The sequence below is a fragment of the Porites lutea genome, chromosome 1 (genome assembly GCF_958299795.1).
Source record: "Porites lutea chromosome 1, jaPorLute2.1, whole genome shotgun sequence".
Classification (NCBI taxonomy): domain Eukaryota; kingdom Metazoa; phylum Cnidaria; class Anthozoa; order Scleractinia; family Poritidae; genus Porites; species Porites lutea.
The window spans coordinates 46,934,200-46,949,667 of record NC_133201.1 but is presented as its reverse complement, the minus strand read 5'-3'; the positions used below and the strand labels follow the sequence as shown (position 1 = coordinate 46,949,667).

At 38.9% G+C, this 15,468-nt stretch overlaps 1 protein-coding gene across 1 annotated transcript in view; it reads left to right on the top strand.

Annotated features, from left to right (window-relative positions):
• The window catches only part of LOC140952964 (uncharacterized), a 49,069-nt gene extending 34,907 nt beyond the window's left edge, over window positions 1–14,162 (top strand). The window contains exons 7-8 of the mRNA XM_073402432.1: window positions 8,291–8,490; window positions 12,284–14,162. Coding sequence (XP_073258533.1) covers window positions 8,291–8,490; window positions 12,284–12,946 — 863 coding nt within the window. The 3' untranslated portion in view covers window positions 12,947–14,162. The remainder of the gene's footprint in view (window positions 1–8,290; window positions 8,491–12,283) is intronic.
• The last annotated feature ends 1,306 nt before the right edge of the window (window positions 14,163–15,468 follow it).

Sequence of the window (15,468 nt, the reverse complement as noted above, 5' to 3'; positions counted from 1 at the left end):
TCGTTTCTACCGCAAGTGGCCGCAGTTTACTGAAATCTTCCGTCATTTAGCCTCAGACTAAACGCTGTGATGCGTGATGAAAGCCCGTGTGTAATTTGAGTCTGGTCACGCAACTGTACAGACAAGGATAAATCATCGCACGAGTGCACAATTAACACTGTTTTTTTAGTTTTATATTTTATATTCCCAAAACATGTGGAACTAAACCTGATTTTAGGAAGTCACCAGCCGAAACTCAAATAGAGAAAGAAAACAAAAAGAGTAAGCCGAGTCTGCAAAACTTTTCACACTAGTTTTTTTATTTGCACTTAGCCTTCTGCGCCTTTGCTTGTAATAATCTAATCTTAACCCCGCTTAGCGTATAGACTTCTTTATCGATCACCTCAGTATGAATTGAGGGATTTAGGTACACACGTACGCCATATGCAACATGAGGGTAGAGCAGGGAAATGGAAACGAGTAAAACTATTTAAAGAAAATTGGCCAATGCTCCGCAAAAGAACATTCCTGAAAAACCACAAATCGAAAATGGACAATGGACACATTTGATGAACGAAATACAAGTATTTAACATGTTTAAATTACTGAAAGTAGTATTGCTTTGCTCCTCTGCAGCAAGGGCATCTTCTGGCGAGACCTCAACCTGCTGTTGACGAATTGTACTGATCCCTCGCCCCCCGAAAAGAGGCCCTTAAAGGCCGGTCTACACAGTATGGGGTAGACCAGAATGTACGTACTGCTAGCTCCCGCCTGAAAAAAGGTGTAGTCACCTGGCTCTTTCCGCCACCATCCCCCCGGCACTTGATCGCAGGCTAGAAAATAAACCAATTCACTGACAAGTTCTTTTTCATAACGTCAAAATCCGTCGCGAAAATGAAAAAAATGCTTTAAAGTGCCTCAGCCATTTTACTTACTATCTTTTAACCAAATACGTGCGGAGAAAAGAGATAAAAGGCTGAAAACAGCCTTTCATTTCGACTTTAACTTTCAGATGGAGAATACCCTTTTCCAAGGTCTGCACCTGCAGTGACTTGTGTGCTAAAACTCCTTCGTGGTGGTATCTCTCAGGCAAAAACGACCGCCTAGCGGCGAGGAGCGAGGAGAGAAGTCCGTGGCCATTTTCGAAAAGAAAAAGAAGTGTAAAGGCAGTACCTTCGTCGCTTAGAAAATGTCTGCGTATATAGTTTTCTTCAGGCCGCACAGAGTCAGATCAATTAATGTGCCTTTACGGACCCCTTTTAAATGAGCAGCCAGCATGGCTAGTAGGCTGTTCTGAAACGGTACAACGTGCTTTGTTCTCCGCCACCCGGAACCAAACATTTAGCGGTGGTGAGGAAAAACTTTTGATTTTATGCGCCAATTTTGTGGATCAAGCAAAGTCTGTTAGCTCTAAATGTAGTGATAAAGACATGAATTTTTGTATGTGTAGGGTTGATCCTAAAGGAGGACCAAATGCCAACCAACCCACCCATCTCCTCCTCCTTCCCTAAAGTAAACTTTTCATGACGTTAGCATCATCACCTGAGACCTCTTGTAAAGTTCACTAAAATAATAGAAAGGACCTTCGTAGCCTGTTCACAGACCCTCTACCTTTTCATTAGAGATCGTCGATCTATTTTCTCTTTGGAGATCGTCGATTTTGGGTATGAAAATAATTAAAGCCGCGGGGGATTTATTGACCAGTAGAGCCCGGGAGTAGAGCAAGGTGCTCTCTCTCGCGCGCTCGCTTCGCTCGCGTGCTCGTCTATTTTCGAAACGAAAGAGGAGTGTAAAAGCTGCACATTCGTCGCTCAGAAAACGTCTGCGTATATCATTTTCAGTTCAGGCCATACGCAGTCATCAATCAATGTGCCTTTATGGACCCCTCTATGAGCAGCCAGTAGGTTGATCTAGAACGGTACCACGTGATTTGTTGCACCGCTACCTGGAACCAAACATTTAGAGGTGGTGAGGAAAAACTCTTATTTTCACGCGCCAATTTTGTGGATCAAACAAAGATTACCTAACGTAAATGCAGAAAACCTTACTTTTATCATTAGCATGCTAGGGTCGATGTTTGGTTATTGCCCTACATACTCACGTGACTAACAAGTCAGGAGCATACCAAGTGACTCACGACATCTTTTCTATGATCGCAATACATTCAGCATTACTGGGGCCACAGGCGCCACAAACCAAGTTTGTATATGTGCGAGATGCTATACGAACATACAACAAGGACTTGCACCGTAAAACACTTATACCAGGAATTTCTTTTTCGGCGCGTTACGCGTCACGCACTTCCAGAATGTCATCTTCCCTCGTGTTGACGGATTGAAAACATATACAAACTTAACTTCGATTCTGCCGTGATGCAGAATTTAGTTAGCGGTACTGTGACCCCGTCTAGCATCGTAATTCAGGTAAGTAAATAAATTTTCTGATATTAAGGTTTCAATACGATTAAAACTATAGCAAGCGAGGACAATATTCCCCTGTACTAACTGTGATTTGAACTGCGTATTCGTCTCTTCATTATGGTTTATCGCAAAAATCAGTTGAAAGGAATCATGTTAAACCGAACAGAAACGCCGAAATATAATCTGAAACCGTTACAACTCTGACTAGGGTTTAAATGTCGAAGTAACTTACGTTTGCGAAGGATTAATATTCCAAGCGTTGAAACTTGCTTGTTGCACGCGCTTTCCTAGTGTCAAAATACCCTTCAGGTTTTGGTCTCTCCACGGTGTGCATTTGGAATGCCGCCAGAAATATTTTAACACAAACAACAGCAAAGGATATGCTTTAATACAGTTCTTGTTTCATATTGAAATTTCATGTACCAACTGAGTTTTTACGATGGTGAAGTTAGGTCAAATTTGCCATTTTTGAAAAGTGCTGAAACCGTGATTCTTCTTGCGGCCGGTACAGTCACATTTAAACGGTTTATTTTAAGTTAACTACTGAATTATAGAGTAAAAATGTGTGTCTGTTTTGTGACTTGATTTCATCTAGAGATATTATTCCGTTTTTATGTACGAGCGCGAAGAAAATGCTCAATTTTCGCTAATTTCATACTCGAAAGAGCGCCGATTTAGAGTTTTTCAAACTTTGCCTGATTCCTGAAAAAATAAAAAGCTGTTACAAGTTTTAACGTGATTTTTGAAATTAGTGTACTATAGAGATTATTTGAGCAAAATATGAAGAAATTCAAAAATTCACGACTGTCAACCGATTCTCGAAAATTACAGACCTTGGCTCTTAAATAGTCTTATTTGTACACCCAAAAATAGCAATCATGTTCGATCACAGTAGATTAGGCCTGGAAAACAAATAGACCTACCTATTCGTGTATTGTATTTGCATCAGCTGTTGCATCATAATGTGGCATTCACCAGTCTCTCCAACATTGCTCCGTTTGAGAGACCATGGGTAATTGGACAACCCCGAGATATAATTTTAAGAAACACACGCGCCACGATAATCCTTGGTGGCAGCCAATTTACACGTTGCATTCCTCTGTCTTAAAGAGAGGCCAAAATAAAAAATGAGGCCGGATTTTTTGTGTTCGACAAGTTTAGTTTACTAGTAAATCTTGGCGACGAATCTGGTGCTGTGTAAACCAGCCTTTTAAACATACTTTTACTCATCACGTCTCAGGTAAACAGTACTATGAGGCCCTTTTTTATCATACAGACCTCGGACAGAATTTGTTCTTTTTTGCCCTATTTAAACCTATAATTCTGCAGTTTTTCACAATTGCACTAATTCAATATCCACGACGATCAAAGCACTCGCTTCCTTTGCACAACAAATTATAGCATTGAATTATAAAACGTTTTCATGAAGAAAATTCTATAATGCCGGGACTTTTCAGTTAGAAAAATCTGGTCCTGTATGACTAAAAAAATTCCCAAAATCACTTTTCGGCCAGCCGGACGGGTTCTCACTTTTGACAGGCACCAAATTTGCAGTGCGATTAATAGAATTACCATTTACGCTTCAACATGATAGAGAAATTGTTATGTTTAGGTTTTACTTCCCTTTTTTTATTAAACTGTGTATGGTTTTGTTATGTGTAATCTTTAAAAGCGAGTGATATTTACTCGCGGCGTTTTGAGTATTCCTGCATGCAATGTTTATGTTCGACTGGAAACAACTGGTGCAGCGATAAAAATTGCGAGAGAGACTACTAACAATCAATAAATAAATATAATTCGGTGAAACATGTACAGAGACAATAATTTTTGATTCACGAAGAGAAGTATTGAGAGTAAAGTGTCTCTGAAAACCATGAGTCAGGGAAGCATAAGCGTATTTATGTTTTAAGCCGGCTTCCCGGTGTTGGCTCTTTTTCAGTATGAACTCGAGGCAAGAAAATCGCTCAGAGCTTTCTGTTTACAGCCAAAATCATAACTAAATAATCTTCGAAACCTTTTCTTTGAATTTGCGGTCAAAAAATGTCTAAAGGCTTTTAAACCTGATACTATTGTAGGTTATATCATTGCTCGTGTATAAACTTAAGCCGCATAAACCATACGCTCGACGTCAGGAAACCGAAAAAAAAACATCAAAGACAATAATTGCTCAGGCTTACCAGTCGAGATGCTGCTTCTGAAGGTCATCAAGAGTTCCAGAATCGCTTGAGACTTTTCAACCCTCTTACGACTCAAGCAAGGGCAAGTGAGTAAGCTCATTTTTGAAAACGATGCCATCCGAAATCGGATTTCCAATGACTTTGACAAGCGGTGCATTTGTCAACAAAAAGCGCAATAAACAAGCCAGCCATGATTTACAGAACAATCTTGATAGCAGCTGTATTTCATTTTGTACACCAAGTAGAAAGAGATAGTTTAAAACATCACAAGACAAGATGACACAAAACTCTGTCAGCTCCAGCTATCAGTAAGCACGTTTCCAGACGCTGCATAAATTTTCCACATGAACTCACCTGTCAAATTTTGACCAATCAGAACATAAATATTGGACGTAGAGCGTGATCAACGCGTGACAATGAGAAAAGTAAAAAGAGATTGCCTTCCCTGCATGTAAATGTAAAAGCTGGTTGAATTTTCGCGTCCGAGGTCAATTCGAAATCAACATTTTAAAAGTACGGCTCAATAACACCACTTATTTCACATGCATTTCAAAAAAATTGAACTTGAACCTGCGATAATTGAAAAGTAGCAACTTGTCAGCGGATACCCTCAAAAAAACACTCGAACTCAGTAGGTCGATATCTGAGCCCGCGATAGGGTCAGGCGATACTGGTCAGCAGAAACACTATTTTGCTGGCTGTCAATTAATCAAAACATGGATGTACAATATCAGGATGCAGGCTCCCAAACTAGCTAGAAAGTGTGAGATTAAACATTGGTATGTCTGTGGTGCGGGTGGACGGTGTACGGTGACGTTTGCCGAATTTTCTAAGATGGATAGATTTTCTAAGCTATGGGGCTTCGAACTGAGCCCGTGATCAAATAAGATATCAGCGCAAAACTTTAAACACTACGTGACCTCAATGGATAGACAAATGAGCCCGCGATACACTCAGGTAATGATGGTCAGTGTATCCTCTATTTTGACAGCTGTCAATTAACCTTCATTACAATGGCGAATATTCGAATTAACAGACTACGAGTGCGAGTAAGACATATCCGTCCGGCATGTAGTGGAAAATGGCAGATCGTGTACCTGAGCGAACCTGAGCCCACGTTATTAGTTTTCTGATAGTGGTCTGCACATGTCCCATTTTGACAGCTGTCAACTGACCTTAATTTGGCTTGCCAATATAACTTTAAACGACTGTCAGCCAACAGCCTTGCCCGGCGTAGTTTCGTTTTTATGTTGAATTGGTAAGTGTGACATATTATATCAGCTTATATGTAGAGGCAAAACGACTGGTCTTTCATCTGAGCCCGCGAGATGGTCATGTGATAATTGTCAGCGGATGTCTTATTTTGACAGCTGTCAATCTAGTCGTACTCATATGGATGGCTTACATAACTAAGAGGCTACTCAAGTTGTGCAAGACCTATTGTGACATTTGACATATACATGAAGAGTGTGTACGGGTGGGCGGGCGGGCGTACGCTACGTCATAACCAAATTTTCTCAGATGGATAGTTTACCAAATTTTCTTACCCATGGTGCTCCGCTGCGCGCGCGCGAAGCGCGCGAGGAGCTCCGCTATAAGCATTTCAGGATCGCTTGACTTTTCTTAATACATTCTATGCCCTGCTGCTGAGAATGATCCAATAAATGCATACATAATCTTTATTTAAGGTGATTCCCTGGTTTTGCACTGCGCATCTCGTACTGCGCATAACAAGATGGCCGCCGTAAAAAAGAGCATGTGAAGTAACATTATTAATCGAAAACTACCTCAAAAATTTGATCGATTGTGGAAAAGTGGTTTTCAATCATGAAAGTTTCCTGCTGAGGATTTCGTTTTGCCCAAGCCAAACCTGTTTTTGGTCTTTCGTCCTTCAAAAACGCTCCCTGCTTTTAATATATTTTGCTGAAACAAACGACCACGCAATACCTTTTTTTGTCAGTGCAAAAATCCTACCTTTACAGTCTCTACAGGGTGTTTCAAAAGTTTGTTCCGATTGTAAATTGGATTTTGCGCAAAGCATTTAATGCTTCTTTAGGCAAATGTAAACTGATTCAGGTAAGAAATTTATCTAAATAACCGTTCAAAGCAATTTCAAACTAAAATTTGAAGAAATTATAATTTTTTTTTAATTTTTGCCCCAACTGTACACGTACGCGAGGTTTTTCCCGCCATACTTTTTCTACCCATTTTGTAGGTTTTCTATTTTGGTATTTTTATCGTTTTATTTTATTTTTTCTACTCCTTCATGAAAATGAAGGCCTACCTTGTTTGTGCTAGAGCTCAGGCATCTATTTTTATGGTCTTCTGGTCATCAAGTCCGAAAAAAAATTGCCAAATTGTTGGAGAAGTCTGAACGACGACCGAACAATAGGTCACAAGACCTTTGAAGACGAACCAAGGAGTGGATGGCGGTTTTTTCACAAACTGTGTCAGAAATATTATCGAAAAAGCTGTAAGTTTATGCGTAATAATTCCACAAAACAGAAAGGTAAAAAAAATTTCAACTTCACATTATCGATCAAAGTTTCGAGCACAACGGTATGGGGTTAAGTTTCCAAAAAAAGTTGGAACTTGAAGTCCTGAAGAGGCGGTGCACACTTCATGCAAGCATGGTGTCAGAAGGATTTGCCAACTTTTCACCAAAGGAGGACCGGCCGGTAAACTCACGCGATGTGAACCCCCTAGAGACTATCTGGATTGTCGTAGACGAGACAACATACAAAGATCCAGCCCCCAAAACACTGGTCGAGCTAAAATAGTGACTACGTTTCGCCTGGAAATATGTGACTTCAGACACGCTTTGGGAGCTCGTACATTCTTTACCTCACCGCTTAGAAAATGTCAGAAAACATAAAAGAAGACATTGTCGTTACCAAAATTTCAGTTATTCAATGCTAAATGAATAATGAGTAACATACTAAGTTTTACAAAAGGTTTTTTTTAATACTTAGTGAAATTTAAGCGAATAAAAAATCGGAACGAACTTTTGAAACACCCTGTATACTATGAATCCGTTTGTAGTCTTATGTATGATGTAAATAAAAACACTGCTCCGGATAATATTTTGAAACTCTTCTCTCGAATTTCTAATGTTCATACTTACAACACACGTGCCTCATCCTCTGAACATTTTTATACTAAAGAATCTCGACTCAATGTCAAACGAAATGCTTTTTCGCGTGTTGGGGTCAAAACTTGGAATGGGATACCTCAAATTCTTAAAGAAAGACCGAAAAAAGCTTTTAAAAGATCACTAAAAGAAATGCTACTCGATATCCTTGAAACTGAAGACTCCTATATTGATGTGGATACGATCATTGTGAAAATGAAAAAGTAATTTTCTTGTCCTTTATTTTCATTTTATTTTATTTTTAAAATTTCACCTTAATATTGTCCTTGCATTTAAGGAGAATAGTATCTATTTAATGTAAAATATATATACTTATATAACGTCTAATTTCTTTGTATTTGTCTAGTTTGTAGTAAATTATGTAGCCTGGTCTGCCTCGAATAGCCTCGCTAACTGCAGGCCAGTCCCAATGTATCTTTTTTTATATTGTGACAGCGAAACGTCTTCTTTAGGAAATGAAAATAGTAGTTACTAGTTTAGCAAATATTCATAAAATGTGTATCAGTAAGTGTTTCCCCTAACCACTGTCCAGTCAATGTAAATTGTTCAAAATATCTTTGTAGACGCCATGGCCGACAGAGGGGATTTGATTGGTTGCACAGTTAGGTTTGACTTGGCAAAAGATGGGAAAGTTCCAGTTGTGTTTTCTTTAAACGGACGACAGATCACATGGAACGAGATATCCATGGATTACACCCATAATGAGAAATTTCTTTATCCTTATATTGGCATGGGAAACCAGGGGTTAAGAGTGCTTGCCAAGGTCAGTATACTTTCTTAATTTCAATCATGATTATTATTAATATTTATTTATTAGTAGTAGTATTACAAGTAACTGAGACTTTTTTACACTGACCAGGCTGCTGGCTTCTCTCGAGAGCTTGTTTGTAGAATTGTAGGATTATTTATGTTGTTGCTGTTCACAGCTTTGAAAGTTTCCCTCTTGAGTAAAACCTTGAGACATGTTTATTGCATAAGCATCCTGAAGACAGTTTGCTAAATATCAGGGATTGAATTCTTTTTGGGTAGGGTTTCTACCCTAATGACTGACAATCCTTAAAGGAGTGTTTTTTCTAGCACAATAGAGAAACCGACCTTTTTCGTGCTAGGGAGCTTCATCAGTTCCACAGGCCTCATCCTGGAGTCCACTCCCAGGATAAATTGGCTACTCTGCAACTAGCGGGCAGCCGTCGCTTCCACCTACTTGTGCTAATAGACTGAAATTGCTGGAATTGGATGTCTTGCTATAGGAGGACCACTGACTAGGTGCTGATCTTGTGTGTATCCGAGATCTTGCCGAGGAGTGGATTGGCATTTATTCTGGCTTCCGATTAACAAAAGACATACACAGAAACCAATTGACCTAGATGGTGAACTTCTCTTTGGCTAGGTCTTTCCGCGAGAGAACACCTAGTAACTGAAGGATCTTGAATCTGAAACTATATCTCCAACTTTAGGTGGTGCGCAGACCCTCTTTTGCACGCGTCTTGAGCTTTAAGGTCAAGACGGAACTCGTCCTGTTGCAGACTAAACTTTTTCGAGAGCCTGACGTTTTCCGAGCAGACATATCTCGTGTTTGAACTCAGCAACTCTTGCAGATTCTTCTCGTTTACAAGTTATTAGACCTCAGAAAAGAGCAGCTGTTGTAGTATAACATACAAAAAATCTATCTTGGGCAATTGAAAAGCAACCCGTCTAGAGAGGTAAACGCGCAGTTAATTTATGAGACTGTTTCTTAAAAGTACACACGAGTGACCACAAGTGACCACAAGTGAGTAAGTTCCGTTATCTTTTTACCACTGTTTAAAGGCAAATATTCCATTTCCAGCTAGTATAATAATTATGTAAACAGGAGCCCTGATTTAAATAAGTGATATATTGTCCTTTAAAGAAAAAACGGCGGGTGCCGGACAGTTTAGGAGGAGGAGTAGAGACGATGTTGTATCCTGTCACTCGTAATCTTATTCCTGTTTCTCTCCCCTTTAATGTTAACATTGCCTCTTTGGTAACTCGTGTGTACTTTTACACACAATTCCTTTGAAAAGGGAACTTTTTTGACGCTCATTATCTATTAGCACCTTCCACACTTTTCAAGTTATACCAGAGCAAAAGGCTCAATTATCCATCAGATTTTACAAGGAACAACGACCTTCGTGATTTCCACGAAAAAGATTTGAATTCAAGACAATTTCGTGGGGTTTGTGTTATTCCCGGTTGCGTGAAGTTATACTACAATAGTAGAGCATTTCTGAGGTGTAATAAAGATTCGCAAATTTTCATTGTTTATTAAAGTGCTAAAGATAGGAATCTTCGGGCGTTTTTTAGCCGAGTAAAAAGTTAAGCTCACACAACGACTACTGTTGTTTTTGCCCTTGCCCTCCAAAGCGAAGATGTTTTTCCTTTCTTTCTCTCTCTCTCTTGCCATCAACGTTCCCATTGCCAGACGCACAATGTTTATGATGAGGACTCTGCTGTTATTCTTGTATCTCAGTTTTGTTTTCACTTCGCCATGACATGGTAGATCATACACTTTACATAGTTTCCAATTCACGACTGGAACCAATGCACCATGCCCCTTTTAAAAAAATAAATAACTGGGCTGGCAGGGTCTGATTTTCGATGATTTTCGATGGTCGCGTTAAACACGGGCTGTGATTAATCATGTCGTTATCGTCTGATCTATATCTTTTAGGGTTCCCCTAATAAGCCCTTCAGATCCTTCTTGACTTTCTTATGGTCTGTTCCTATTGCAAACCAGCTACAGGATTAACTTACCACATCACTTGCTTGTTGAATGCGATCCCCACGGAGCTCTTTCTCTGACCAGCCTTCACTTGTGTTTTTCTCTTATAGTCACCTGGTTGTTTCACTCGAATGTTGTTTCTCTTTCTTCATGCAGCCTTCCGCAGTTTTTGTGGGTTACTTTGGCTAAAATAGCTGCCAAGGTTTAGTTTCTTTAATTTGACAGTACGGTTTCCACTGATCAGCATTCTTTTCTCTTCCTTTCGACAAAAGTATAAGCGGCTTATGCTCTTTGTCACTTGGAGAGCACCTTGCATATTAGGCAACTTTGTGGTCCTCAGATCGAGAGTCCTTAGCTCATGCTTTGTCCACTCTTACACAGTCCACCACTGTAACTAGATTGAGAACTCTTACCAGGTTTGCCCCATTAAGTTTTGACCTGATAAATTTCTTGGCTCATCTAATGTACCCATCATTCAGCCTCCCTTTCATTGACCAGTGTTTAACATCATCGGCCTTCAATACTCCCAAGTACTCGAAATTAATCGTAAGCTTCCCATGCAATGAAATTCGACTATTCTGCGAAGTGAAATGAATTTTAAAAATTCGTCTGAACAATTCAATGTCTATAGAACGTTTCATGTGAGACGTCGCGAAATTGACATTATGTTTAATGTCAAATAAATTATCATAACGTACGAAAATTGTGCCGGCAGGCTGTCGTGGCACCGGCTTCCCTCACTGCTCATGGCTAAAAGTTTGCTTCAGCATTCTCATTCCCAGAGCCAGTCGCTTCTTTAGGTCACGTGGTATAAAACAAGATTGAGTGGCTCAGTGGACGACAATCCGTCGATTTAGTGTCAATTTTGTTATCTTCCCGCGTGTAGTCGAAGCAGCGTGGCTCTTTAGAGGAAAGGTGTAACTTCGAGGTGATCCAGGAGCCTATCCTATGACTATACTTTTCTCGATGTCAGCTCGAATCCGCCTGAAAATGAAGTCAAATTCTACTAAAATGCTCGAAGAGGGCTAGATGCTTTTACTGCACTAAAATGGTTACTAAAAAATGCTAGCATAATGTACAAAAGCCTTTCGCTTCGAAACCATCGCCACGTTTACTTAGGGTAGTAGTATAAAAACACCAGCTGAGCTGGTCGGATTAAATTCGTCGTCTAAATTGGACAGCAATTCATGTCGACTCTGAATTCAACTCGACGTATAAACCTAGCCTAAATAGGTGAAATTTCGGGGATGTTAAGCGGCTCGCCTTGACCTTTAAAATTAATTAGCATAAGTCTAATTGGGTAGCGAAACAGAGCGAATTTTACTTGAAGGGTATGCATCACGTTACCTTTGATGTTTTCAACGGCACACGTGGCCCTCAGCTTTATTTTTTTTATATTTTTTGTGGCGTTCAAAAAACATTTCAAGAAAAAAATCCCACCACGTTTCCAAATCCAGCATACGGTACCTCTGGACGAAATATCAAAAATTGTGATTTTTCAACACGTGATACGAATTTTCGATTCGGCCCGATCTTAGTGGACATTCCCTCTTTTAGCATTTAAAATTGTTATGTGACAAAACTCATGTGGAGTTTAACACGCATTAAAATGCGTCCTACTGGTTGGTTTGAGCTATTCTTGAAATCTGATTGTATGGTTTGTTTTAGTTTTCCATTTGTTGACTGATAAAGATGCGATTTACAACAAAAATAATACATTTCGTGGATAAATTACAATCCTGAGAGCCAATCAGAAAGGACCAGCAATGATTGAAAGTATTGAAAAAGTTAATTATTGCTTGTGTCTATTTAGATGACTTCCTATCAAGATGCGGATGAAAATCACGACGTGAAAATCACTGAATTAAATAAACTTGAGGGTAAATTACAAAGAGAAGAAGTAGATTCGATAATGGAGACGTTGGAAGAAATCGGAAACAAGTTTCAGTCGTCCTTCCAGAAAATAGATGACGCTTTTCGACATCTACACATCGAAATCGATGAAGGTAACAGTAGATTCAATGGACTTGTGAACGAAATTCTCACAAATTTTGACGACTTTGAAAGAAGAAGAAAGTCCCCGACATTGATGAGGAGGAGGAGGAGGCCGTCGATAGATTTGGTGTTCGAGAGTTCTGCCGCCGGTGTTCAAGATATCCAGGAGGTGACAGACGTTGAGATCCAGAGTGAAAAGCAGAGGGAAACCATGGAGAAGGACTGTGTTGACACGCCAGATAATAATGAATACCTGTGGAGACGGGACTCCCCGAAGCTTAGACTTGTTGAAAGGTTGATAGATAAAATAGACCAGATGGAAAGAATGACCGATGAAAAATTTAAAGCAGTTTTTGACGCTTTTAGACAGATTACAGGCAAGTCCCAGCGACACAGTGATGAACAGGATGAATTAAGGGGTGAAGTTCAGAAACGATTCAAAGAGCACAAAGACTTCATTCGAACCAACTTGCGGATCTAAGAATAGGCTGCCGTTGGAACACACAAAGTATTATTACTATCAATCATCATTATCATCATCATTATTTTTATTATTATTGCCAAGGAGGCAACCGAGCTAAGAAGCGAAGTTGACTCGGCGGCAGAATTTTAACGCCGCGCAACGTAGGCAAAAACTCTCAAATTCTGTGTAAACTTCTAAAATTTGCATTTTTGACCATATTTGGGTGTAAGTAAGACCCCATATTTGGGTAGTGACGTCATGGTCTTGTATTTACAACCCGTGGTTCAAGATTAGGTGATTCAGTGTGTAGCTGTTCGTTGTCTGTTCAAGAGGAACTAACTGGTGAGCAAGCTTTAATACGATTTCTAGTTTGAAAGGGCAATTAGTGCTCTGGTTTGTTTTATAAATTGTGTTTAAAGCAACAGCTAATCAAGGAATAGGGTTTTACGCTCAAATTTTTGTCAGAATTAGCTTGTTCTTTGCAGTTCAATTTATATTGAGGTAGCGAGTTCGCTTCTCGACTCAGAACCAGGGTTTTCAGTGTCCTCTTTTCCTTTGTGAAAAGAATTTTAAGCTTTAGTTGATCAAGGCATAGGGTTATATTCTCAAAACTTATATCAGAACCAGCGTGTTCTTCGCAGGTCGATTTACCTCCCGTGAGGAATGCAACGTATTTGCGGACCTTTTTTTTAAATTTATTTATGTTTTTCGAGAGATTTTGTTTGTTTTGTCTATCCCTGATGACGCTGTTGCTCGGAATTTAATTATTATTTTTAATTTCAGCAGTCAAAGGCCTCTTTTGAACTATATTTTTCTTTCTAACGTTTATAGCTTTGATACAATGGAATTTTCCATGAAACATAAATGCTAACTTGCTCATATTTACCAACAAAGCTTCAAGCCATGTTGTTATTGTTTAATAAAAGTGAAAGCCTAGAATGTGCCAAAGTTGTTGTTTTGAAGTTGGGTGCCATCCTTTTCTTTCGCGGAATCCATTTTAAACCTCTAAAATTATGAAAGAAGATCTGAATAGGCACATTCCACAAAAGATAAACGAATTCGCCTCGTTGGCACTTGCCGGAAGGAACCCCTAGTTATTATTATTATTATTATTATTATTATTATTATTATTATTATTATTATTAAGCAGCAACTTTATTTAATCAATAAATGGATAAAAATAGCTATTAGAGCAACATATTACATCTTTTGATGTAGACATAGGAACTGGGATAGCCCAGAATTAAATGTAATTTTGGTTTTCGTTTCTTTTCTTTTCCTTTTTTTTTTCTTTTTTTTTTACTATATGTAATTCAATCTCAAGAAGGATTTGTAAATTGCCTATACGTAGCGAGATTTACAATTGTACATGCAAAAACACAAGAAAAGTTTCCTTTATATTGAGAGTAGTTAAATAAACTAGCAGGGTTTTTTTCTATTCTCAATATATTTTTTCAATATAGACCAATGCAGTCTGGGGATTTTATCACCCTCCTCGCTTTCAGTATTTTAACACGAGCTCAGAAAGCTACTGCTTGAAAAGGCGGGTGCGACTTTAAATTTAAAGATAGAAATATATAATTAAAATGCAAATGGTTATGAGCCATAATAGGGCTTTTGCAATAGTTGATCACGTGATCAACATTTGGTAAACACAAAATCAGTTCGATTTTGAAAAACTTTGTTAGCATGGGCTGAAAGAGCATATTAAAATGAGTAAACCTGTGCATTTTCAGCCGTATATCTCAAAAGTAGCGATTTCAACGGTCGCCGAAAATAAGAAGGATTTGTAGGAGAACACAGCCTTTGCCACCCAGTCACCCTTGAATGGTTTTCCATACAGCACCTTGAAAATTCCTAATTTTTCAAACTGTCGTGAAATATTTCCTAAAGTATTACGAGGCTCAAATCTCCTTTTAATTCATAACAGGCACTTTGAGCCATTAACTGCGTAAGGGAAAGATTTAACGACAGTTAAAATTTCAGAATTTACAAAGAGTTGTATTAGAAAACCACTCAAGCGTGACTGAGTTGTTTTTCTCATACAAATCCTTCTAATTTTCGGCGACCGTTGCAATCGCTACTTTTGAGATATACGGCTGAAAATTTACAGATTTGCGAATTTTAATAGGCTCTCTCAGCCTGTGCTAAAAAAAATTTTTAAAAGCAAACTGTTTTCGTGTTTATTGAAAGTTGATTACATGATCAGCTAATGCAAATACATTTTAATATCCAAGCCTCTTACATTTTTCATTCGTTCTTCATGAATAACTTCACGTTGAAGGGTGACTCCTTAACGTTAAACACGATGCTTTAATAACTCACTTTATAGATTTAAATACGGTAATTTAAAGGAATTTGCTCCTACCTTTTAAGGGATGCCCCTTTTTCTTAACGCCCTGAACGAGGAGGACTCCCTAGAAAAACTTGCTTAGTCAGAAGGGACTACAGTTAAACCTCTACTTACCACCACATATCTCTTACCCCACGATCAATATAGATCAATATAGTTTTTAGTGGGCAGTTGTCCAAGCACGTCA